The sequence below is a fragment of the Enhydra lutris genome, unplaced genomic scaffold, assembly GCF_002288905.1.
Source record: "Enhydra lutris kenyoni isolate GAN:26980312 unplaced genomic scaffold, ASM228890v2 scaffoldscaffold21, whole genome shotgun sequence".
Taxonomy (NCBI): domain Eukaryota; kingdom Metazoa; phylum Chordata; class Mammalia; order Carnivora; family Mustelidae; genus Enhydra; species Enhydra lutris.
This window is the reverse complement of record NW_019154105.1, coordinates 50,337,134-50,365,086: the sequence shown is the minus strand read 5'-3', so window position 1 is coordinate 50,365,086 and position 27,953 is coordinate 50,337,134. Positions and strand designations below refer to the sequence as shown.

At 41.9% G+C, this 27,953-nt stretch overlaps 1 protein-coding gene across 3 annotated transcripts in view; it reads right to left on the bottom strand.

Annotated features, from left to right (window-relative positions):
* The window catches only part of LOC111149050 (PPARG coactivator 1 alpha), a 296,508-nt gene that overhangs the window by 70,737 nt on the left and 197,818 nt on the right, over window positions 1-27,953 (bottom strand). For 2 of the 3 annotated variants that reach the window (XM_022505948.1, XM_022505949.1), the window contains exon 2: window positions 19,688-19,867. In XM_022505948.1, the coding sequence (XP_022361656.1) occupies window positions 19,688-19,867 (180 nt within the window). Of the gene's footprint in view, window positions 1-19,687; window positions 19,868-24,883; window positions 25,188-27,953 lie in introns of those variants that run through there. The other variant, XM_022505951.1, reaches the window with a different exon arrangement.

Genomic DNA, 27,953 nt, shown 5'->3' with positions numbered 1-27,953 from the left:
GTTAGCGGAAAATAAGAAATGAGGGAGGAAGATGGTGAACATTCACCTAAGAACAAGGAGAGAGTCTTTAGCAACAGACTAAATGTGGACAACAAAGGACAGATAGACAGAGGCAGTGACCCTACATGGTCTGGGGGAAAAACAGCAAACTGCTTTCTGATCCCTGGGAGCACACAAACAAGAAGTTAGGCAACCCGGTGTGCACTGCGTTACAGTCAGCCTGCGCTAAAGATTAACGGCTGGTCTTGAAGGGGAGCAAAGATCAGGAGCAAGCTTGCAAAGCACAAACACCTCATGGCAGTGGGCTAAAGCTGCAGGGCGGCAGATGCCCATATCCCACCAGTCCTCTGCAGAAACTGGCACCATTTGACCGCTTAACTGCCAATAGGGCATTTCAATAAAGCACGTATATCCCGGAAGATGGCTGTGCATCCGGTCAGTGCTTTTGAGATCTCGTGACGGAAAAGACAATTCCATCCTACTGATAGTTCTCCCATAAGAGATTTTCCTGAATGGGAATCAGGAAATCTGAGTTCTGGTTAAATACTACCTCCTCAATTCCTAATCTGTGGGAAGAGAGAAACCATGCATACCCAAAGGTAGGGAACGGGGCACTTCACAGGGGCCCAGACACATGCTGACAAGCCGGATGGTCACTGATGTAGGATCACTCAGTCAGAGAGGAGCCCTAGATGTGTGTCTGGAACAAGGGCGCATCTTTAGAAATGTCCTAAAGTTTTCTGACTGCTACTCTGGGGGCATGGGTGTCTTATTTCTGTAAGTTGGTGACAAGTCTCCTTAAGGACTGAGATCCTTGTTTTGATCCCCTTTCTACCTCCCCTCCCCTTCCCAAAATACTTCCATAAACACCTTGCATATCCTATGAGCTTAATAAATATCTGGCAATTGACTGCCTGACAGGTAGCATTTGTAGCTAAAATCTACCCCATATTGAACTGACAAATTCAGTCTTCTGAATTTCAGTAAACGGGTCAACCTTGGAACAATCTTAAACTTGGATGATTAGCCGCATTGTTTCTGGTGAACCAAGTAGAAAATAAGACATTTTTTAAGTGTCCCTATATGTGGTCATACAATTTAAACTGAGATGGCTCACACCTACGCCACCACACACAACACACACACACACACACACACACACACACACACACACTCTCATACACACACATACTAAGAAGAAAGTGTGAACAGCAGAGAGCTGATAAAGCCGTTTGCATATACTGTATAGAGACAGGCAGACAAGAATGGATAAGAGCAATAGTTTCACAAAGGGTTGTTAATATATAAGAAAGAGAGATACCAGGAATAGCCAAGCTAGTGTTTAAAACTGCATTTTCTTTGCTTTTTGCTTTTAAATTACACACTGCAAAGTCACTGAGGGGAAAGCTTTAAGAAAACTTTCATTTGCTATGGTACAGCTCGCCAGTCTTTCTTTGCCTAAAAAAAATAAATAAACCCCCTGGAAACGTTTCTTTCTTCTCATAGACACTAATAATGATAGCTTGAACTGTAAAGATTTGGTTTTACCGAAGGTAATGGAGTAATGTTTATTTCCATTAGACTAGGCCTATAAAATCCTCTTTTTATAACCATGAGCCTACAATTTCAAAACAGCAAAGCTTGACATTTTGGTCTCTGACAGGCAACACTTAATATTGGGATGTTTTAAAAATCTATATGAAAAAAGCTCTTAATACAAGATAGGCCGAACATTTTCCCCGCAAATGGTTTGTTTTAGCTATCTCTCTTCCTCCCGGACGGACGGGGAAAATCAGACAGCTTATTGGCTTAGTTTGTCAGACCAGGTTAAAGGGTTGCAATGCTGAAAGACTCTTAGAGGAGCTTACCCTTGGGCTAAAAATAGCAGGCACTAGAGAATTATCTTAAATACGACCAAACTTGTTCTGTACTGTGAATGCAGATAACTGTAATATGTTTCCATTTTTGGTCATTTCAGGGCTTTTTTTAAGTTTGGCTTGCTGTAGCTGACTATTTAATTCACTCCAGATTCTATATATCACATTGGCTCTCAGAGATGGTGCCCAGGGTGCCTGACCGAGGAATTCTTATTCAGCTCTGCTGCTTTTATTAAAATCTAATGAGCTGTTGGACTGCCAACCCCAAGGTAGACAGGCCTTGCTAGGAATGTTAGTAAGAGCCTACTATGTGTGTCCTTTTTCCTGATTATTCTGTTTTTCTCCTGTGGGGTGAGAAATTCAGTTCACCACATTTTATAGCTCAATAGGAATGTTTAGCTTCTGGCGGGATCATGCTCATGGCTAAATAATCCACCAGCACTTACCAATTTTCCTCTCTGTCTTAGCAGCCATCTTTCCCAGTCTGTTTGTCTTCATGGTACGTCATTGCTAGCCTGACCACAGAATTCAGCCCATTATCTTCAAAGTAGTTAAATCTGTCTTTTTCTCTGGACAGCCAACTCCTCTGTCTGAAGTATTATGTTCATAGTACATACATCTCAGTATTTTGAGTAGCTGAACGAGAACCTGGCACACAGCTGGTGATTTTTACATATTTTGTAAGTGGATCAAGGAATAAAATCAGTTTCTGGTTTAGAGCGTTCTATATAACAGCATCCTGAATTATAACACATGAGTCAGCCTAAAACCCTGGGCTGATCAAACCGTTCCCTTCTAACAAAGACAAGTCACCAAGGTCTTTGCTAAAATAGCAAAAATGGCCATGAATTCAATGGCTCTACAAAAACTATGAAGTAATTCAGGTTAAGGGGATCCTCTTTGCTATTTTTGCACCCTGGTTTCAACGATCCCGGGCCTATAAAGGAAAGCAAGGCCAAAAACATTCACAACTTCTGAAAAGCCCAGACGCCTTGGGAAATTAGTGGTCCTTCGCCAACCCACCATTTCTTTCCAGCCTTTGTGTGTGATTTTTCCGAGAAATCATGTAACTGCCAGAAAACTATGGCACGAGAAACTTGTATAATCATGCCGTCACTTTTCTGCAAGGGGTGAATTCCTCCCATTATGATTTTTGACAAGGAAACTACAACAAGAACAAAATATTTATAAAAATTGGATGCCTAGGTCTGTTGAGAGAGTTAAAACAGGCCAGGGAATATGGGCATGGGCTGGGGACAGTGTACTGGGAACCTACTGCTGTGCATGTTCATGAACTCCCAGGTAACATCTGGTTCCTTGTACAGAGGCAGAGATCCCCTGATGCTCTGGAACCCTGAAAAGATATCAGTTCTTTAGCTCTTCATTGCATGGGAGAAATACCCCCTCTCCCAAAGGGAACAGGAGGGAATACTTAACAACCCATTATAAACATGTAATAATAGTGTTTACACATGCCAACACACAGTGGCTTAACACAGCCATGTGGCTCCCAGCTGCCATGAAAACCTCCCGGATATCTTCACCTGAGCAGCAAGTGAATTAGAAGGTGAGTTCATAGCCTTTCTGGCAGCCACACAACATAGTGCTGTCACTGTTGGCTCTATTTGCAAACCATCTCTTGGAGAATGCGCTCTCAGATCTTTGATGTGTCCTATTTTTAGCACGATGGGTCTGAATGGCTGGGAAGGTCATTTTATTCCCCCTCTCTCCCTCTCTCCTTCTCTGTCTGAATTTGGGAGAACCACTGTAAATCCAGCCATTAACAGAGATCAGAGCTAGAATTCCTTACGTGTATGGCACTGGCCAGGTGTGAGGCCCCCACTTAGGACCCATCCTTTCCCTCACGCACTTTGTAATATAGCTTGAGGGACACTGCCAGAAAGCTAACATCTACACAGCCCAGCCACAATTCAAAGGCCTTCACAAAAGGAAAAGCTGCTCTTTTGCATGCGTAACAATTAAAACTTACTCGTCCCCAAGAAGGGTCACAAACACTTTCCTATATTTAGGAAATGAATCATTTATCCCTTGCCTGATAAAGGCTCCAACTGAACACAGACCAGAACAGACAGCCTTTAGAGTACTCCATTGTTATAATGCAGTTTATGAAAATCCTATCTCTGGAAAACTTCCTTTGGACTCACTCCTTCAGACTCTTTCCCACCGGCACTCAGAGGAGGACAGATTTCCCTTCTGGTAACCCCGGCTACCCACCTTTTTCTATCCCTGCCTCTGCACTTAATTTGCATTGATGCTCTCCTTTCCACTGCTTGGCTCCATGGAGGGCACCGAGATGGCAGGGAAGCCAGACTTGCACACAGCCTGGAATCAGCTTTTATGCTACTGGATGAAAGGTCGGGTGGAAAGACCCACCACCGGCACAATTAATCTGGTCACTCAGGGACCATCCGCTAGTTCAAGAATAGCTTGCAGGTGAGTGATGGACAGGGTCATCGCTGCCTGACTGTATCAGGGGCTATTATGACAGCCATAAAGAGAAAGGGAAAAATTGAACAAGGGAAGAATTACTCCTGAAAGGGACATGAAGGGAGACACAAATGCCTTCGTACAAAGGATAAGCATGAGAAAGTACCAGGGGAGCTGAGCTGCTTACAGTAGTCAGGGTGGACAGCATTCTTTGAAATTGCCAAAGTTTGAATATTAATAAGGGGTCATGGCCTAACCAAAGCTCTGGGTCCATATGGAGAAATTCAAGCTGTCCATTCTGTCCCTTCAGGTGAAAGGTGGCACAGCTGGGGCACAGAGTTTGGATAAAGAAGTTACAGTTACAGCCTTCCTTGGGTTTCTAGACAGAAATTAAATTTAGGGAACTCAGTCCTGCACATTAGCTAAAATCCTACATCTAAAATCAAACAGCACATTTTAATGATTACTTTTTTAGCCCTAAGGTTGGTGGTTTATTTCTAAGGATCTCCAGACAAAATGGGAAAGAAGCGGGAATTGCCTATAGTGCTGATATTTCAATATAGTGTCCTCTGAATGAATATATGCACGTGAATTATTCACTGTTGGCGTGGTGAGTTTATTTGGGAACTGGGTAAGAAAGCAACAAAGGGGGAACATCTAGGTAATTCCATTCTAAAGGAATGTGGGGAATTACTGATTTAAGAATAACTCTGCTGAGCTGTATTTGTCTTGACTAATGGCCCTGTAGCCAAAGAGCTTTACTATTGACAAGAGAAAAAAAAATAAAAATCAGCAGCCTCTTTATCAGAGGAAATTCTAACAGTTGTATTTTTTAAGGGAGCCAGGAATCTGACAGATCATACAATGAAGTTCAACATTTCATAGAGCATTGTCTTACTTAGTGCTGTTACACAGGATAGTCTTAGAGAATGACATCAAAACTCCACATCTTCCAGATCTAAAAATGTGCATGTCTGTTTGTTATATATGTCTCATTTATCTCTTCTCATCAGGCATTAATACACATAGGCATGTGTGCAGATGAATCGAGAAGTTCACTTGCTCAAGGACCCCACTTTTTATTAAAGCATTGAATGGAAAGATTTCAAAATCATTTTCACATTTCTCCCATCTTAAAAATTAAGAGATCTGATTTCGGCAGCATTGTGACACTGCGAAATGACTGTAGGGAGCTGTTTAGTAATGCAGCCCTGAGAACTACAGGTCTATGTGTCCTCCGGCTCAATAGTCCTGGACAGTCCCATTTTGAGTGTTTGCCTACTTTTTATCATTTTATTTGTCTCATCTCTTTTGGTCAGGGCCCACTTCCTGCTATGATCTCCTTGCCTCTACCAGCTCATTAACTTCCTAAATCATTTCTTCTAATCTCCCATGTGCTCGGGAAAACAGATAACTAGATTGGTTTAAATTGTAAGTAAAACAAAAGGAAGCCAGTGGTAAGTGAGGGCTGGAGAAGCTTATCTGTGAATAAAATGCATTAAGTATGAGGGTGTGATTTTTCTGCCTCTGGTTTGGCTCCGCCAAGACACTTTTACAAATGGTGTGTTTCTCAGCTATGTTTCAGACAATTAATAATACTAAGTTAATAATGGCCAAAGAAATGAGGTCTCCTCATATGAATTATAAAAATAACCACCGTGATTAAGTAAAAATGCATCCTATCTTTGGAACATACATCTTCTCTCTCAGCTATGAAGCATGTAGCTGGAAATAAAAATGAACCCGCAACTAAAGGGAAAGCGCGGGATCAGTGTTTTGTTTTTCTGTATCACAAAAGCAGTAGGGAGGTCACACGGTACCGCCGGAGGATATCAAGACTTTTGCTGACTCAGAGAAGAAACACATTTGCCATTCAAAGACAAATTAAATGGCGCATGGATCATGCCATGTGGATGACCAGACTCCGTTATCTGCCAAGACCAGGCAACATTCCGTTACCTCCCAATGCATCTAACCACAGACAACTCTTCAGTTCCACGCAGACAGAATGTCTTTGTCAAAACTTTCAGTGGAACCAATACAGCAAAGCAGCCAGACTAGATTTGTCCTAGGAGAAACTGACACAAATTCCTGTAGGACAGGGGCAGCCACCTCAGCCACATTGGTGGGACTGCTGGGTGACAGGATTAAAGGAGCTAGAACAGGAGGCACCATGACCTCTGGCAACTCTCAAATCTGCTGCCCGCAGAGCCCTGGAATTGGGGAGCAGCAGGAGAGAGAAGTCACTTAGCCCATGCAGCATGGTTGCATTCAAATGCTCGGGCATTTGCCCAGACTCTCCTCCAGAAGGAACAGGAGGCGAGTGTGCCCATCAGGCAGCACCGTCTGAAATTAAAAACCAGGCAGAGAGATGAAGCTCAGACAAGAGCAGGGTGCCCCACTAAGCATGTGCTGGCAAGACACAAGAGGATCCTGACATGAGAACATTTCTGGACCGAATCTGAGCTGGCCAGGATCCCTGGACACCCTGGAGAACTATGTCTGGAAAAGAGAAGCTCCAACTTCACATCTGAACAAATGAAATGGTACCCAGGGAAGCTAATGTCCTTAGGCCAAGAGCCCGTGGAAAAACCAAGGGCATTCTTATAATAGAGGCACCTTTTTTCCCAACCTAAGCAACACTCAGAAGCAGAAATGAAATGACTGGTGAGAAGAGACTTAGGCCAAGGTATTATAGGAAATATTGACTACAGCTCAGTAGGGGCGTAATGCTTGGTACTTCCACAGAGAAGAAAAGGATAGATCTAGAGTCTATCTGTGTGGGCCTCCATCAAGGGAACAAGACGGACCCTGTGTTGGACTATCCCATGCGCAATGAGCAGAGGGTTCTAAGAGACAGAAAGGCCACATATTCAGGATGTCACATATAGGCAAAAGCATGTCAACCCTTCTGGCTGGACAGAAATACCATTTTCAGAGAGAAAGGTCAACAGGCCTAAAATGGTACAGAACAGTTTCATCCAAAGGAGCCCCACATACTTTGCCAAGGGCACAATATTCTGGTGACATCAGCCGAGCAAAAGAACTTTCTACTGACAGCTTTGCTCTCTCCCCTTGGGTTGGCTTCTCCTTGTCTTCCCTCAGCCATTCCAATGAGTGAACTGCTGTTTTCCTTAATGCGCTACACGTAGAACACGAGACATCTCAGGTCTCCCGATTTCAAACATTCTGTCCCACTGCCCTGCGCTTTTTGGGCCCCATGCCTGGGCTCTCCCTTTGGCATCGACTGCCCCAATGACAAGGAGAAATGCTCTCCAGAAAAATTTCACTTCAAGGAGAAAGCCATTCTGAAGATAATAAGCATACCAATTCAGAGAAGGGTAGAATTGATCTATTCGCGACAACCAGGATAACGAGCAGGTGGAGAAAGTCCCTGTTTTGCTTCCTTTCTCAGACCATCTATCTCACTTGATTTTACTGACCTGCCTTTATCACTAACCATGAGCTCCATGATGCCACAGACTGTCTACTCTCCATTGTCTCCCCAGAAATTGGCAAGGATGTGAAAACACTAGCAGTGGGCAATAATTATTTTTTGATGGACGGGTAAATAAGTAATAGAGGAACTTTTAAAATCCAGAAGTAGGAAGCCATGTGAAACTGTGCAAAAGTTGGAAACCATACGAGAAAGCGGAACCACCTATATCACAAGTGATGTGGAATGAAACAACCAGTGGGGAGTAACAATCCTTGCTAATATCTGCCTTCCAATGCATGGCCCTGAGGTTTTGAGTCAGCGACTTAACAGGATAAACCGTCAGGCTTGTAGATGCGGCCTGCAACACTTTCTGTCTTCAGGCCATCTGAGGAAGATGAGAAGGATTGAACCCACCTAAGAACTTCTCAAAAGTGAAAAAGTACTCAGCATCAGCTTCTACTCTTGCCTATGGTGCAGAACTATCAGCCACTAAGGGAAGTGGTCTCTGCCAAGACTCCTTAGGTCCTGGTGAGGGCACTTCCTCTGTCCTCTCTTCCCCTTTCGCTAAGGTGCACTTTGGGTTCAATAATTTCCGTTCTCCCCCTCTCTAACTCCTCTATGGCAGGAGAGTTCACTCAAAACGCCGAGCTTTCGCCAGTGATTTGGTAATGAATTAAGAGTTAACTGAGGTGCAGAGACAACAAGGAAGCTTGCCAGAGTGGAACTAGAGAATTTCATGACAATTAGTGCTGATTTGCGCTCCAAGAATAGAAAAAAAAAAAAATTTGTTTTAAAGGAGAACAGAAAAAGCTACTCACACATACACAACCCAAAAAAGCTTTCTAGCACTGGCTGAAAATGATACCATTGGATGACAGAAGAAACACACCAGATTAGCCAATTAGCATTCACCTGAGAAAAACAAGTGCTTTGGAGGGAGGGAAGGAAAGGGCCCCATCAACACCAATATCAACTCTACAATGGCCCTCTCTGTTTACCTCCCCAAAGGAAGCGCTACCTCCCCACTTTTTTGTGACCCTCTCGACAACGGTGGGGGAAAAAATGTTAGTTCAACATTATCGCAAGCCTGAATATGACTCTATTTATGTGACAAGTTGACAACATACAATTTCATGCTTGTTGAACTGATCGGTGTTATATATTCGCTGTGAATATTATGAAGCCTCGCCATTATAAATATGAAACAGTATACACTTATTCAAAATAACTCCAGCAGTGGGAATTTATAGCTTGGTTGTTTGTGTTCTTATGAAGTCCAAATACCACCTTAAGAAGCTGCAGCGCGCAGAAACAGATGTGCAGTGTGACTGTGACCAAAATGGATCGGCGATGACCTATGTGAGAACGGGCTATGACATTCTGGTCTGCATGGCAGCTGACACTGGTTTGTACTTAGATATGTGGCTGTTGAGAACACCGTGTCCTTAAAGCTCTGTTTAAACATGGGCCAAGGCATTTGTCTACTGGACTAATTATTTTACCACCCTTCTATGGCAAGTATCACTTTTTATTTTCCTAAAAAGAAGAAGAAGAAGAAGAAGAAGAAGAAGAAGAAGAAGAAGAGGGGGAGGAGGAGGGAGGAGAAGAAGGAGAAAAGAAAGAAAGAAAGGAAACAAGAAAGAAAGAAAGAGAATGCATCTGCATGCATACAGGCGCGCATTTCCACCATGCTGCTTAGAGTTCCAGCAAGTACTTTAAACCTTGGTCTTGTCAGGTGACTGTTGGCAAGGGTTCCTGAGCACCTGCATAACAGGACTATACCATTTTCTTGATTAGGGGCCTGGGAAGGGAACACGGCCACAGACCATCAACTCAGAAGCTGTCCCAGCAAGTGTTTTCGGTTGGGTTGTTGTTGTTGTTGTTGTTGTTGTTGTTTTTTCCTCCTCCTCCCGCTCCCCCCCACCCTTTCTTTCCCTTAGCGCTTCAACCTATTTGCAAGTGTTCGCTTCCACAAGGACAAATTTGGAAGAGTGAAGAACAACACAATTTATCCACATGTGGGAGGAAATGAAGGAACCAGGCCCCTTGCTAAAGCTAGATATCAAAAATTTGCATAAGTAGTTTTCCAACAACAGAGGTTCTATTCGGAACAAAATAAATTGCTTGTATTGTATGCAAGGACACAGACCTTGACCGTGTTTGCAGCTGCTTCCCTGCTCTTGTTTCTCGAGTACACCCAGATAGTCCCTCTAAGAAGCTCAGGTTAGTTGCCCTCCATAGGTAGACCTGAAAAGGTAATTGTTGACTTATTTTTTTATCTGATTATTTATTTTTAGGTTGACCTAAAAAGGATATCGTTTATATCGGAGCCTCCAACAGTTTTACTTGGCTAAGAAAAATAAGCCCCCAACATTTAAACTCTCAGTTAAGTTGTTCCAGGATTGTCTAGTAATTCTTTTGTGTTCTTGTTGTTTGTTTGTTGGCTTAGCATTGGGTGATACTTCTGGCTCCTGTTTTGAGATCTAGCAAAGGATTCAGTGACTGGAATCCCGAGTCTCTTTGGAAACATGTTAATTACAGTGTTCTGGAACTTCCCCATTCTAACAGAGTTTGCTATCCCAAAACCGCAACTCTGAATAATTTTCCTGTTGGACTAAAGCAAAGGTGTTGTTGGTCTGTCTAGTAAGTCCAACCCACACGATAACATAATCACATACATTCATTTCTCAGGGACCTTGGCAGTTCTTATCTCCTTGCTTTTATGATCTCTTATGAACAGCCAAGAATAGCAATTTGCAGCCTGCTTGTAAAGCCATCTTAGTCTGAACCTAGCCTTCTCCTCTTTTATCACACGGCGATATTCTGCAGCTAAAACCCATTCGCCACATCGAAATTTGCTCGGAGCTCCATTTTAGAATAATGTAAGCGTTCTCTGCGCGCATGGAGCATCTCAACACGGAATGGAGGGCAATTATCATTTCAATGAACTATTTATTAATAGAAGATGGTTTGTGTGCTTTGCTTAGATTTATTGATGTGCCTCCCACTGTACATTGTAGCCTGAAGCTACTTAATTCGTGGTCGTCAGCATCTCTGCCGAGCAAGTCTACCGCTCACACGGTCCCGGTTCTTCTGTGTGCTTTGCTCAACTTGATTTTACCATTCTTTCACCTAGAACATTAAACACAAGGCTCGAGTTCTGTGTTAAATCACAATTGTTTCCTATTAAGTGTTCCAAGCTACCCATTTTTATTAACAGTTACTTTATTAAATCCTTAATAACATAGATAGAATAGTTAGTTAATTTGTGTGTTGAGCCATGGATGTTAATTTGTAAACATAATAACATACTGCAATCATTTGCATAATAGCATTTTAATCTTTTTAGTAAAAGCTGTAATTCCCTACAAAGTACACTGCAGCAGAAACTAAGTGACTATTGGTAATAATACAAAAGGCCTTAAAATTCTGATCCTATTATAGTGTTGGAACATACCCAAACTGCTTCCATAATCTCTGAAATGTTACTGTTCTCTGATTTAGGTGTCTGTGTCAAGAATAAAAATGAAGTCTAACTGGTAGCAGCCGACTATTTCCTAAATGTAATTTAGTATTCACTAAGCACCAGCACTTTGCAAATTGCTCTGAGGCTTTCCTTCAAAGTTCAGAGCTCCAGCTACGCATATTGTGTGAGGAACACCAAGGAACTCACTCTAAACTTAGTTGGGCTGAAGACGGGGCTCTGATAAGTCATGCTGATTCAGCACAAGGAACGGCATCAGCCCCCAAAGATGTGGCTGCTGAGTCTCCTCCCCCCTCCTCCCGGCCCTGTCACCCTGCACGCAGCTCCTTGAACTGAGCGTAAGTTTGGAAGGGAATGAAAAAGGGGAGGGGGTTATACAGAACAAACAAAATTTTTTTCTGGGGGGAAAAAAAAAAAAAACCTCTATAGGAGGCTTGTCTCTAGAGCCAATTAACACCAATCACAAGACTGGCCAAAAAAAAAAAAAAAAAAAAAAAGTAGTCGTTTAAAAGTCAGGCCAAGTCATTTTACGCAAGATCTGGTAATTCATTAACCCATCCAGCCACAAATCTTGAATGAGTAACTTGCAGTAGTAATGGAGATGGGCAGATCTACAAGGTAATAGTGTTCAGAATCTCCAACTATGCAAATTGTTCTATCACTTGGAAACAGAAAAGGCCCAAAAGTATCTCGATTGTTGTTTTGGGACAAATGGCGTAATGGATAAGAAGTCATTTATCTTCATAAAATTTTGCCCTTGCCGAGAGTGAGATTGTGTATTTATTTCACTGTGTACTTCTCTTCCCCTTTCCCTAGCTCTCATTCTAGCTACTTGTAATTCAGCATCTCTGGCTGGCTACAGGAAAATACAGTTTCCCTGCTTTGCTTTCAAAACTATACATCGGAGTACACAATGTTGAAAGTAACCTCACGGGTTAAAGAAGAAGGGGAAAAACATGGTCCTTACAAAATTGTTTTACATCGCAGGCAATTCATTTTCTAAAACCCACAATAAAAGTTTTCATTGCTAAAAGAATAGGCACATAATTATAGGGACAAATTAACCTTGTTAAAAATGTGAAGTCTGGGGTAGGGAAGAGTAGAAGAACAATTTGGCTCTCTGTTTAACAACTCGATCTTTGAAAGTTCATCTTTTTATCTGCTTTGTGTGTTGATCTCACTCAGAGGTGAGCCATCTGCTGGGCTGTGTCTCCGCAACACTGCATAGAGACAGGCGGACATGGACAAACAGACACGACATATGTGGAAGGCTACTAGACAAGCACACACCGTTGCTATATAAATAGACAGTTTGTCCAATCCAGTATCCTGAATCCTGATTACTTTAACCTACACTAATATCTTCCAAGTAAATCTAAGAGGCAATGAACCACTTTTTCCTGATTCCTCCCTAGGTTTTCCTCCTCAGGAATGTGGGTCTCCACTTTTCCAGCCCCAAAGAAATCTAGGCAGAGTCATTGTTAGGGAAATGACCCTCTGGAGAATGCAGAAGGTGGGAAAAACCCAAGCTATGCCTATAAAATGGTTCAACTACATCTGGGAGCACCTAGAGTACCTGGCATGAAATAATTGGCTTGTACTCCAAACACACACACACACAGGCACACACACACACACACACACACACACACACACAGTACATTCCATCATCATTGTGCCTAATTAAACATATAGATTCTCACTTTCTAAATTGCAAATGGCTAAGAACTGGATCGACTTCCATGAAAAACAGCAGTCAACCCCATCTCTTGTAACCACAGCTTACATTAACAAAAGCAAAACCCAGCAAAGTTGGTGGTGGTAGAAAATGATCACATAACCAGCATGTGCGACTTACTGTTTATGAGTGGGGTTGATTCCAGTAGACGTAGCCCTGTGGGTCAGAACTCCTGAGCCATATTTTTTCCAGTGGTCAGCATAATGGCAGGGAGGAAATAGGGTGATAAACCAGATGTTCCCAAGATAAGGCAGATGTTATCAAGGCAAGAAGTCTAAAATAGTCTTTGACTGAGGTGTGTAGGTGACCACACACACAGTCACACACACACAAAGAACAACACTATTTAGTCCCCCTGCAAGATAAGCCGACAGTAGAGGCTGAAAATAAAACAGCACACAGGCTGGGTCAGATTGTTGCTTCCTGATTTGTGACTCTCCAAGATGAACATCTAACTGATTTATACCTAGAATTTGGAATTTTGTGGTAGACTACAAATGCAAAGATAAGTACAACATAAATTTTTAAAATACTCCATAAGTCTCCATGAGTTTCAACATTTTTCAATGTTCTTATGTTACAGCCAATTATCTCCCCACTTAAATGGCTATTATTTTCTTCCTTGAAGTCGATGTTCTCTGTTAAGTGTCATTGCCAAGCGTGGCAAAAATCTGGTTGGGGGCTGTAAATTTAATTCAAATGACAAACATTTATTGATTGCAAATTAGAAATTCCAGAAATCTCGAAGAAGTGATTATTGTAAACTAATTCAGTGTCTCTGAATAACACAGGAGAATTTATTCTCTGGATGATTAAATTAAGGTGGGTTGTTTTGACACAGATTTTTGTCTCCGTTGTTCTGTTAAAATTCCAAGAGGTTTGCCATTCATAGAAAAGTCTGTCTGACCACAGGCACAGTCAGGAGCAGGAATTCATTACCATGGAAGGCTGCAGAATTTCCTCCAAGGAGACAAGTGAAAAAAAGCAGACACCACGTAAATTTGTGGATTGGGTTAAATATGTTCTGCCCCTGAGGCAGCCGAGAGATGGAGCGTCCCTTTGTAAAATGACTCACAAGTCTTAAGAAAGTACTTCAGCTCCTAAAGGTGAGCAGAAACATAACTGGGAAGATATCCATGAAGTTCTGATTCTCTTTGGAATATTTTTGAGTTAGCATTCTTTGCCACCTCCCTCTCTAACCTAACTCATATTCATCAGGGCTGATGGAATTTTCCTTCAAGGTGCTTCAAGTCTTTGTTCCCTGGACACCATCCCCTCTACTGTCACCTTGTCCCTTCTCTGCACCTGCATTGCATGGGATTCAGAATGCAGCAGGGCCTGCTGGACAATTTCTTCTACTTTCTGCTTGTGCACGGCTCTTACAACTATGGGAATTAACACACTCTTAAATACGATCTCCATATATTGCCCTCCTGCTAAAAGTCTTCCCTGGTACCCTCACTCCTACTGTGCAAACTCTAAACCCTCCTGATTGGGTTCTCTCGGTCTGCTGTAATCAGGTACCCACCTTAGATCCAAATGTACTTCTCCTACTCCTATGTTCCCATCAGTATATATCCTACTTCAGATAAATCGAGCTCCTTGCTTTCATACCCCTCTATGAAAACATTTCACTCTTATTCTTGTATCAACCTTGGTGATGTTATTCTTGCTGCTTCCCTCCTTAGCGAGGATACACATGCACAGACATACACGTATATACGTGTACATATGCACACACACAGTCCTGTGATTGCTAATATATATAATATATAACAGTGTATATAAATACACATATACACATATACATGAATATACAGTGTCACATTATTTTTAATTGCTAAGAAACATCTATATACGTACACATGTAGACACAGTCTTCCGTTGTTTGCTAACTGTTTCACATTAATTCATTTGACCTCCCAAACTAGGTTTAAGATTCTTTAGGAAACAGATCCTTTGTGCTTTATATGTAATTATATTTTACCTAATGGGGCTCACGTCATCACTGAATACATGATGGTCAATTCATTCCTTTTGCTGCAAATATTTTTTTTTAATATTTACTTGCTGTTGTTTTCCAACAAAACATCGAGAAAAACTTCAGTGAACAAGACAAGCAAGTGCTCTGATCTCCAAATGCTCAGTCATCTGAAGAGCCAAGTTATTTGAAACTTTTTGGTAAGTACGTAACATATGCCCATTTTAGGGGAAAAAAAAAAAGAGAGAGAATACAACTGAAAGTCAAAAGAAGAAATATCAAATCACTTGCATTCCCACCAGAATAACCAGGCATTCTCGAAAGCTTCCGACCACCATTCCCTTGTTGGCACGGCAGGACACCTTACAGACAGATAACGGGAAGCCACCTCGCCCTTTATCTCCCGCCCAAGTCCACAGTATCAGACCTTACTGAGCACCCCCAGGATCCCTTGATATGAATGCTGGCTGCAGCTGTGGGCCCTTGTCTCCCCATTAGCAAAGGCAGACTTCAGAACATATTATGAGTCATGACCTAGAGACAGCTACATTCTCAATCGCCATGCTCTAAAGAACCCCAAGTAGCTGCATTCAGAAGTAACAGACGCATGAATGGAAGATGCTCATTCAGTTGCATCGAGAAGGCATCGAAAGCAGATGTTTAAAGGAAGCAGGGCAAGGGGGCCTGTGGTGACCAGAAGGGCCAGTGTGCTATTTACACTAATCCTGGGGCCACCCATCCTTACATACCTCCATGCTGTAAAAGCACTCCTTTATTCTCTTTCTTCAAACAATGCACAAAGGCAAGAGAGGGAAGGAAGTTATGTTGCAATATTCTGAAACATAAATCTTGCTACCAACCGGTCCAGAGACAGCATCCTGTTTTCCTGACACATGGGTCAGATTCACTAGAGGCTGCACCCAAACAGCCTGTGCCATGTTTTTCTAAGTGGCTTCTGAATAAAACCTGGTCACCTGCATTTACACATCCAGCATAGGTCATGCAACCAGAGACTGCTTTTGTGTGTCCAGTTTCTCAACCAACGTGGACAACTGCATATTGGCACCTCTTTCTCCCACTGAGGAATTCACTCCTTCCTAAAGTGGGACATTCAATTATGTTCTTGTTTTCTCTTAAAATCAAATAAAAATAGGGGTGCCTGGGTCCCTTGGTCAGTGAAGAGGCCGGCTCTTGATTTCAGCTTAGGTCATGATCTTGGGGTGGTGAGATGGATCCCCGCGTCAGGCTCTGCACTCAGCATGGAGTCTGCTTGGGATCCTCTCCCTCTCCCTCTGCCCCTTCCCCTGCTTGTGCTCTCTCTCTCTCTCTTTCTCTTTCTCTCTCTCAAATAAATAAATAGATCTTTAAAAAATAAAGTCAAATAAAAATTAAACTTAGATTCAAATGTATGAAAGAGGCCAAAGGAAGAAATTTCTATTTACTCCCCAAGGTTTTAACATTCGGTTCTACTATCCATAAACTGTCTATATCCTGTCTGTATCTCTAAATACCCCTTTCTCTCCCCTTTGATTAGAATCCAGAAATCCTGTGGCCAGTTTCCTGGGGTGTCATCGATAGGCTACTTGAGTTAGGGAAAGTGTTGAACTGCTTGGTGCTTCATTTTATTCTGGGAAGCAGCGGTAGATCATGCTTGTTATTGGCAGTTCTGAGGTGGTGGAAACCGTGACTGTTTGGCTTGCTCAAGTACAAGGCCTTCACAAATGTGATGAGGCAGGGCTTTGAGAACTGGAAGAAAGTGAGCACGGGTAAAGTCCACGGGGAGAGGCTTAAAGGCACAGGCTCTGGGAAGGGCTTCAGAGAAAGGCAGCTTTGAAGAAAGCACCCCAGAGCTGTGGCCCATCAAGGGTTACTGTCTGCCTCCGGACCTCCCTCACAGGGAGAGACGATTTTCAAATTCCACCTATGCTCCACACACATTTTTTTTTTCTCCTGTTACAGAAGAGATGTCTGAGTTTAACGCTAGAGGGCAAAGAGTAGAGGCATCTTGGCTGTATGCAAATGCTCGGGAAGCCACTGCCGTGTGTCACAGTGTTGCCACATACGGCCTTACCCTTTGCACAGGCAAAGAAGAATGAGGTTTGTGACATCAGAGAAAATTGTTACAGGTTATCTAAACGGTCACTTTCGCTGTCACTAAGAGAATTCCTGACATCTCTGTCCCAGGGCCCTGGCCATCTCCATAATTTTATGTGGCTTCTGATTCTTCATATCCTGTCTCTTAATGATCCTGTATCTTTTCTCTGAAAGCTGACCAGCTTATCTTAGCTGTTTTATAAAAGGGAATTTCAGTGTCTTTATTTTATTTTTTAGGGGTTCTCAGCCTCAGCACTATTGTCATTTTAGGGCCAAATAGTTCTTTGTTGTGGGAAGCTGTCCTGGGCTCTGTGGGATAGTTAGCAACAACGCTGGTCATCACCCACAAAATGCCAGCAGCAGCCTCTTGCTTTCAGACCGAAACATCAAACCTATCTCCAGACACTGCTAAACGTCCCTTGGGGGGCGAAAACGCTCTGAGTTGAGAGTCACTGGTTTAAAATGAGCTCATGAGAAATTAAATTAAATGAACCCTGTGTTTTAGAGCACAGAAAACAATTCTATCAGTGGTAGAAAGTTATACAGGGAAGGGAAAAGGATGTCTTTGCACAGATTAAAGTATCTATGTATAACTAGTTGGTGAGCGAAGTCTCCTAAAGGCGTAAATGAGAAATACCGATGCTGATACCGCCACACCAAACGTGGGGACACCAAGTCATGCTGGAGAGGTTTTTCGAAGCTAGCCCACCAGGGAGGCATGGACCACCCCCCACTCCGAACTACTCATAATTCCCTAGCCGTCATCTGCAAAATGCATGGCAATGATCCAACATGGAATAGCCGATTTTTAGATAAGAGGTCTATAGAGATGGACATTTTTTAAAGTACTGTTTACTTAATGCAGCATGACTTAAAAACGGGCCTGTCGCCTGACAAGTGTACTGAATGAGGAATGTTCAATTTACCAGTTCTAACTAGCCAAGTCCTCACATGAACTTTCTAAGACCTGGCTGAGAAGACTGGGAAGTGTAACTAACCACAGACCTTCAGGGTGTCTTCTCCACAGCCCTGACTCCCCCGCCTTCAGCACTGTTCTAAGACTCTGTTCAAACATCTTAGAAGATCTTAGTTATGGCCAGAACCTACAGCCACCCCAGCTCCCCCACCCAGCAATCCCTGCTTCCACGTCAACTAACACTGAAAGGAAGGAGTCTGTTCTATTTTTAAATATAGTCAGCAAAGCAGCAGCTTCATACGTCTTTGTAAAGGATGGTTGTCACCCAACCTCACTGTTACTGTATTTTTTTTTTTTTATCAGTGATATAGACTAGGAAGTCAGATCGATTTGGGGTTCAATTCCCTGGTCTTTTTTGTCAACTGTGTGCCTTGGGGAAAATCACTTAACCTCTCTGAGACTCGGTGTCTGCATAGGCAAAGTGGAAATGACACTCAGGGTACCTAAAAAATATGCTGTTTTGAGGGAGATGTGAGAAGAAACCTATAGAGCAGGGGGGGGTCTCCAAATGTTGGCCGCTGTTGTTATCATTCATTATTACTGTTATTAATACTAATATAGTCACTATTCACTCATTAGTCAACACACATTTATTCAACACCTTCTGTGTGCTGGGTGCTGAAAAACCCCGGTAAATATTGTAAAATTGGTTTTCTTAATGACTCAATAAACATTTATTCAGTGCCTTTTATGTGCTGGGTGCTGGAAAAACTCAATAAATATTGTAAAATTGGCTTTCTTAATGACTCGAGATTTCAACCAAATACACTGAGGTTTAAAAAATGTCTCTGCTGGTGGGATTAAAAAATACACTTCAAGTGCTTTGCATGGAGCCTGGCCCATATTAGGGAGAAGTCAGATGATGATGGAGATGTGGGTGCCGTGATATTGAAAAGTAGTTGATTTGACAATCTTTATTCAATTCGTTTGCCAGAGCACTCGATGTCTGTCCCTACAAGAAACCATTTATTTTCAAGTAAAGGAGGGTTGCTCTTGTGAGAAAGAACTTTTTTTTTCAAAGTAACACTTTAATAGGAGTAGATTAACATTCCTTATTATAGGGTAGGCTTATAATAAGAGTCTGGAGCCTGGGAGGTAATTCTCACTATTGAAAGGTAAGCAAATTTTCACTAATTTATAAGTAAATAGTAGAGCAGCTGTGTTTCGAAGTTTCTATGACAGAAAGAAATCAGAGGTATGATCACAAAATAACAATAAGAATAACTGCTTGCTTACTTTGTGAGGCAAATAAAGGTAGACATCTAATCTCTTGGATTAAAAAAAACCGCATTCTTTTACATTTTACATTAATTTACATGAGGCCCTTTTCTGTGGGAAATAGACAGGAATAAACAGGTTTAGACTTTTGTTCTTCGTTGTCACTAATTCTTTCACAACCCCTTTAGTATTTCAACACAGTTTAATGCACTCTCTTGGGGGCCCTCTGCCCCTTAATTCTCAAAACAACAACAACACAATCCATTTATTTTGCAAACATTGTTTTTCCACAAAACTGGAAATGCCTACCTGTGATAAAAAGTCTTTTGATGACTGCAAAGTAAGAATGCATTCTGCTTTCAGGCCAATAATCATATTGTGGCCCAAGCCCAGGTCAATGAGAAAACAATTTTCACCAAGGGATGCCCTTACCTCGAATATGTTTGAAGGCTCATTGTTGTACTGATTGGATATTATTTCTGATTGATCACTGCACCACTTGAGTCCACCCAGAAAGCTGTCTGTATCCAAGTCGTTCACGTCTAGTTCAGAAAGGTCAAGTTCAGGAAGATCTGGGCAAAGAGGCTGGTCTTCACCAACCAGAGCAGCACACTGCAGGAGGCAGGGGGAAAAAAAAAAAAAAGCTTTCATTAACTGCAGGAATTTATTAAACTGCAATAGCATGTGATAGGGATTAAGCCTGGTTAATTCAACCTCACCACCAAAGCTGGTTTCCAGGGTTTTAGTCACCAGAAAAAAAAAATAAAATAAATAAATAAATAAATAAATAAGTAAAAATAAAAAATAAAAAATAAATCCTAAATTCCTTTACTTACTTTGCTCTTAAAGGATATTGTGCCTGATCTACTCCATCCAAAATTCTGCCTCCAAATTCATGGTAAGTGCCATGTTTCCATGAAGCCCTCTCTGATTCTTCCAGTTAGAAATCAACTGTATTTGTACCTTTTTGATGGTTAGCACTTGCGTTTCAAGTTGTTTTCTGGTTAACCATATGCAAAATTTTACTCTACCCTGCATATAAGCTCTTGAGGGAAGGATACAAATTTGCTTTTACCTTGGATTTGCCATCACACATAATAGAAACAAAATAAACAATCACTCAATGAAAAATAAAAGCATAAGAACTCTACCAGGAAAACTTTACCCATTTTAGCCATTATAATCCACATAATTCTGTTAGGAACAAATGATGAAAGCCCTTTTACTTGTCTACGGTTCTCTTAAATTGTTATTTTGATCTTTCACTCTCAACTTGACTTTTCATGAGCTTTAGCACAGCATCTTGAACAGGTCAAAAACAAGTTCCTTGAGATGGGGACAAAAGTCATAAGTTTTTCTATATGATCTTTACATCTATCACTATGTTTCAGTTGCAAGTTGTGTGTGTCAGGGTGTGCGTGTGTGTGTGTGTGTGTGTGTGCCCGTATGGTTGGGATTGCCCAGCAGCTATAAAGGAAAAACCACTAGAGCACTCCACAATTATGTTTTTTTCATCATGTATGTATTCTTAAGCTATGCTCTAAGTGAATTCAAAAGAACTCTTTTTCTTTGGAGTTTTTACATGATTTAAATCCACTGAGAGGTTTAACACAGCCTGTACTATGGCTGCGCTGCTTCTCAGCAAGACTATTTCAGACTGGCACAGTCTTTCACTTCCTTGTGTGGAGTAGGTGGCCTTTCAGTTGTCCCACACTATGGCTTTTTGAAAAAAAGTGGGCCACCTTAGGGAAGAGATGGTCTTCTAACCTCAACTTGGCCATCGGACTGCTGTTTCCTCACTGCATCCTGTGAAGAACCCTGCAGAAGTTTCCTACTGCAGGGACCTAGGATGGCAAGCCACAGGACTTTATCCACCTGCAAACCAAGGTGTCTAAATCAGCAGACACACACTCTGAGGTGGCACCCTCACGGCCCTACCTTCCAAGGTCAGGAGAGATGCTGAGGAGTTGCTCACAGCCAGGCAGCAGCTGGGCACGAAGCTGAAGATCGCACTTGACATTTAGGTTTTGAATAAAATAAGTTTTATGCAGATTTTTTTTTTTTCCCCCCGAGCACCCCTGTCATCCCTGGCAGGCGACATTACACGGGTCATATGCAGCAGCGTGAGCATAAGCACCATGCCGAGAAGTAGGGACTGGGTAATGGACTTGGTAAGGGGAGGCTGGGAGCAGCCTGAAGATGACTGCGGTTCTTCCCTCAGACCGCCAGGCCCCAGTGAGATCCCAAACTGCGGGCACAAAGGGAATGCAAAAAGAAAAGGCAAAGCTCTCCACCTAACTCTTTTCTTATCATTTTATAGGTCGTTCCATTTTTATTATCCGAGGTAGCCCCGAGTTGCAGATCGGTATACTTGACTAGGTTTATAAGGAAGCGGGGGCCGGGCTGGGGAGAAGATTTTTTTCTGGTACAATGTTCGCGTTCTGTTATGGGTGTGACACTTCTCAGGCTCCATACATGCCCACATTGCTTATCCTCCAAGGACAAACACACGGTGTTAACTCTTCTACAGCACGATCAATCCAGAGACCAGGGGATAACTTTTCCAATGGTGCAAAACCCACTGGGATTGCATTGAGGAATAGTCCTTAACCAGAAAAGCATCAACAGCAAAAACGGAAACAGAAAAACCAAACGAGGGTAGAAATCATGTGGGAGCTCTCCATCCAGCTTAAGTTGCTGTCGTGGAGAGCACACCTTAGGAACCGTACTTTGGAATGCTGGAACGCCTTATGGATTGGTGAGCAACTTCTTGGCAGTCTCTCTCCTCCGTTGCTTTCTCCAGGCATGGCTCGTTCAAAACCCTGCACCCTCTCGGGAACATGCATTTTTTTAAGTAACTTTTTGACCGTTAAAAAGACCAGATTAATTTCTGGCATTTTGCTGGGCTGTAATTCACACTCTTCTTTCCTTTCCTCTCTTTCTCTCTCATTTTTTGCTCTTATGTTACGGTTGAAAATGTGCATGTGCTCTTGCCAATGTTGACATGCTAATAAAATCTGGGTTTCTGAATGTGGCATTATCCTGATAATCTAAAACACATTAGTGGTAGCAGGTGTTCCTGTTATTAATTTATATTTGGCCTTTGGATGATGCCAGACTTAACAGTCCGAGCCCTGTAACTGTCCTCATCTGACATGCTGATATTTACTGCTTCCCTATACATCTGTAACAGGTGTGCTGTATCGCACTTACAGAGACGCATTCTACTGCCTCTTTGCAACAATGACAGCTATTTCCCAACCGTAGCCTTAATTTTATAATAAGATTTAAGAGGATAAAGCAGTCACTAAACACAAAAGGCTAATTATTGTACGTTTTTTCACCCCAACAGACTTTTCTCTTAGTTAAGGAGCAGACAATAAATTAGCTTAACTGCACTGATGATAATGAATCATCATAATTAAGTATAATTCTCCATTAACCTTTTGGAGGTTTTTGTGCCATTGATGGTAAATTTTAAAGAGAGAGACAAGAAAGAGCGGACGTGGCCACATTAATTATATTAACGAAAAAAGAATTCTAACTTCTTAGGAAAAAAATTAGCGAGGACAGCGGAAAGGGAGCAGGGCGGGGGGCAGTAAAGAATGACAAGTCTTAGTGGAGTGCGTGTCATGTGAATTGTCTCTATCAATCTTGGTAGCCTTATTGTACATCACCTTCATTAAACTGTGAAACACTGGGGATTCTGAGTAGCTACAGTGATATCGGCCTTTATTAACCACTGTGCTGTCCTCTCATTATGTGCAAAAGGGCATAATACCTTTTAGGATGACAGCAAACATTAATGATTCAAAAAATGAAAGCTGCCGCTGCTACCTGCTGCTTGTAATATGTTAGACTGGCCGAGGTGATTCCCAGAGCTGCCACCGCAAAGGCAGAGCTTCTAGTAGCTCGCTGCCTCTGGTGCAAGAGGCGACTGGCCAGTCTCAGCCGACCGACAACTCAATCCATGGCTGGACGCTTAGCCCGGGAAAGCACCTCCTTCAGAAAAACATAAAAGGGCCCCTGTTCTAAATGGCTCTGATGGCTCCTTGAAAATGACTGCAGGAATCCCAGTGATTAAAACAAATCCTCCATATTTCCATATCCACTCCCAACAGCATCAGGAATAATACATGATGGAAAAATGAAACTACAGCAGCTGAGCCCCACACTGCCAGCCAGACAACCAGACACAGGACACTCCAGCTCCTCCAAGACAATCAGGACTCCAAGCCACTTGGAACCCTGACTCCTAAGAGCGACCGGACATACGAATCATCCAGATCTCTCCCACCTTACCAAGAAATCACGACAAGATAAGGACATTCAGGATCCGTGAGGACCATCTGCCAAGGCAGGAGAGGGCAAGCCGAGCCCACATGTGCAAATCCTGGTAAAGAGTTAAGAACGCAAGGCATGGCTCGCTAGAGAGGAGAAATGCGTTCGCAGACGGCCCCAGCCAAATTATTTTCACTTTAGATGTGTATCGCTGCACCACATGGACATCTTATTTAATCAAATCACGTGTGGTGCCGATCCTCCCCCTCACCCTACGTGCCCCCAGCTGCCCAGAGGAAGCACTAGCAGCCCTCTGCCAGAGTCATTGTTTGCAGCTCCGATCCCCCGTGCAATGCAATTGGGCTCCATCTCATCGCAGTCCACAGAAAGTTTAGCTTCTTTCCCCAAGTTGCCCAAACTTTCCGAGAACATTCCGTTGTGCTGAATGCAAACACACCGCGGTCCTCCGTCCCCCCGTTAGTCACTGTAGGCTCCAGAGATTATGAGGAAACGGCTTGCTTTTCTCCCCCTGTATGAATTGTGGCCAGCAGAGACTGTGGAATTGATGTATTGCCGTCTATTTTTACACAAGCAGCGAGCAGCCCCACACACAGCCCTGCATAAACTCCTCTCTCCGGCTTCAGGCAGCTCTCCGTGGTACAGAGAGATTTAACCATTGGCTTCCCTGCCACCGACGTTAATGGAAAACCTTGCATCGTAAGGCAGAGATATATTTTTTATTTGCTGACCAAATCTTTCAACCACATATAGGTGTTTTAAGGGAATCAGCTTCGTTGTTTTGTGTGCTGTGGGGAAGGCAATCTAAAATAGCCTAGCAGGATTATTTAGGATTTTGTGAGTTCTCTGTCTGATGAACAGAGAGGGAGGGGAAAAAAAATCCGGACTAGAGTCAAAACTGACTATATTTGAGCACATCCATTTTAATATTTTTATCTTCATCTTATTATAAATAGAAATGGCATTTTTCCAACCGGGCCACTAAACACCACTGGAAAGACTTCAGCTTCTGATTCATATCAATATCTTAGAGCATAAATATTGCATATGAGTAGAAACAGAGCCAAAGGCACATGGAAAGAGTTTCCAACTGCAACAGATACGGGTGACAGCAGCTAAGCTTTGATTTGCTCAAGGGAGCTCAGAGCCACCTTAAAATAGCAAACTTATTGGAGTTAAGATAAGATTGAGATTCCCTTCCAAAAGCTCCTGCCCAGGCTACTTTTCTGCCGCCTCTCCTTGTCCAAGCCCTTCCCCCCTTACAGGAATCAATGCATCGGGAGGGAGGGAAGCCCCAGTCCTACAATGCCCAGCCCAGCCCCAGCTCACCTCGATGTCACTCCATACAGAGTCCTGGTTGCACATGTCCCACGCCATCCAGCTCCTGAATGACGCCAGTCAAGCTTTTTCAACTCCAATCCACAGTGACACAGAGCACACACTCATGCAGGCAACCAGCCCCTTACTGAGAGTGAACTGAAGGCACCTGTCTTACTACAGTCCCCAGTCACATGACAACGCTATTAAAAAGTAGGCTGGGCTGTCACTCACCCAGCCTCCCTTCTCCTGTGCAGCTAGCTGCTCAAACTCGTGACGTCACTCAAAGGCAGCCCTCTGCCTCAGTGAAGTAACGCTTGAAAAAAAAAAAAAAAAAAAAACGGAAAGAAGAAAGAAAGAAAGGAAGCACTTACTTGGACTTTTGAAGGCTTCATGCTGTGACTAAAGCCAGCTTTGAATGCCACAGACTCTAAACGGAGTCCTGGCCATATAATAACTAAAATCCCCTGCAATCTTTTTTTAATTTATTTTCCTTCCAAAACAAGCAAGTGGCAAAGCTGCCTGTTTCATGACAGAGTAACTACACTCTTTGCTAAAACGTGTACTCCCTAAGGATTCAAATTCTAAGACCTCCAGTGGACTCTAGCTCCGTTTGGGACTAAAGCAAGAGCTTATCACATGATGCATTTTTATGAGACATTTTCTAATAGGGGGAAGTGTTTGAAAGCAGAGAATGGGGCAAGGATTTTTTTTTTAATTATTTTTATTTTTTATTTTTTTTCTGTTTAATCAACAAAACCGGCTGTATTTGTTAAAGTATAAACAAAGTCCCCCTCCCAGGAATCAGCTGTCCCCGTGGCAGTAGGGAATACCAGCTCCAGAAGTGTTACTGCAATTTGCTTTGCTCCTTATAAGGAAAACAAGGAATAAAATACCACCCTTTCAGGTTCTTTCTAATTATTTCCATTTCTCTCATAGGCTCCCAGAAAATAAGTGTTAGTAAATACAGTTGCTGCTGCTGTGCCCAGATCAGCTGAGTTTCCCCACTGCCTTTTTTTCATACATGTAGCGTTTCCACTCCAGCTGCCTTAGGGTGCCTTTTTGAATAAACACTGGATTCCAACCCTAGTGCCTGGGTTGTGCAGTTTGCATTTGAGACCAAGAATGTCCGTGGAGTAAGGGAAAAATACTGACACGTTACTAGCAAGAATATTTGGAGCTTTTTAAATTTTTTTTTTTTTTAATTTCTCAGCTTCTACTCTGAGACAGTGAAGACTAATGCAGGTGCACTGTTTTATGATGACATACATATTGAATACATAACAAACTCAAGGTACTAGATATCACTGAAAAACACTTCCCATAACACCACAGTGGTCTGATTTAACCCTTCCCAGTTCCAGGGAGAGGCACACATGGTACATAGATTTGTGAATATATGTGTTTTTAATGAAATTTTAAACCTAATATACTTTTAAAATCAGCTCAATTATTTTCCTTGATAATAACTTCTCTGAAAAAAAAAAATCCCTCAGGTATCTAAAAATAATTTTAAAGCACTATTAATTTAATCTCCTGTTCTACTAAGGTTAATTTAATGCGTTCTCTCTTGTCCATCTCTTTCTAAAGAAAAAAGAAATGGTGATTTGCTGTAACACATTTTAGAAGTAAAGTTGCTCAAAGATTAGAGGGAAAGGAAGGAAAATCAAACAAACAAAAATCAGTTTTTTTTCTCAGACCACATGTGTTAGAAGGTATTTTTCAAGTCTGATATCTGCGACAAGTTGCCAGTAAATTCCTGAATCGCGATGAAATTGACAGTTGTCATTACTGGACATAAAAAGATGGCCCAAAGCTTTGACATTTTCAGTTAGCCGAATACATTTCACTGGCATGTTTTTCCCTCTTACAAATAGCGGAAAATTACTGTAGTTTTAATTTTCTAAGTCAAGAAAGAACAGGAAAATATAACCTCGGGAAGGCTTTTATACCTGCAATTAGTGGCATTACTCTGCACTCCCCACAAAGAAACACTAATTTTCTTCCCAATTATATTCCGATTTAATGTAAAACTACAGTAAATTATTAAAATTCAGGGCAAAGGTCATTGGCTCAAACTTCAACACAGTCAACTGTGAAATAATATTGGTCACTTGACCAGGAAGAGTTGATGTTTATTAATTATTGTCAGGTGATCCCTGTGGTGAGTTTTCTCTGATACTTTTAATTGTGTTCATCGAATGCAAGGCATTCATTATGCATATATTTATAATATATTTATATATTTGTAAAATGTATATTTTGTACATATGATATTGATAAATATATATTTTTTAAATCATGTTCACACATTTTGCAGAAGTTCTTTACATTGGAATATTTTATATTATTGTTTTTTATATTTTAACCTGCTCACATTGTGCTGTTGTAGTGCTCTTATTCATCTTTTGGCCACCTAATTCCACTTTTTCTCAATCAAATCAGCACATTCACTGAAACCACAGGTGGTTTTATATACATTTTTTTCTTTTTTCCCTTCACCATCACAAAGAGGGTTAGTTAGGAGTCAAAATACTGAAATGATTTATAAACTACGGCATATTGCATTTCCCCTCAAGTTTCTATTACTGTACAATTCAAAGTTTAAATAGATTCTTGGGACACCATTTTTTTTTTTTTTTTGTTAAGTCTCAAAATTACAACTCTAAAGAGAGGGATATTTTTGAGGTCTTATAATTTGGTTAATTAGCTCTTCAGATTAAAAATTCTCTCCTGTCCATTTTTTTTTTTTCTTTTCTCAGGAGAACATAAATTGTTAGTTGCTCACCAACCTTGCTCTTTTCTGGCTTCCCAGGCAGTTTCTATATTTAATTCTCTCTCTGCCTTGACTGTTTTTTCTCTTCCTCTCTCTCTGCAGCCCCCCTCATACCTCTTCGTCAACTCTGCCTCTAAGATTTCCAAATGTTTGGTTTCAATCAACAAGGACCTATTGAAATCTTACTGTGTCCAGAGCAACGTATTGCAAGGCCTGCCAAGAAGGCATATGACATGGACACAAGGGAGCTGACAATTTTAGGGGGATGACAGCCCTTAAAAACAAAGAATAATTTGATATGAAAAA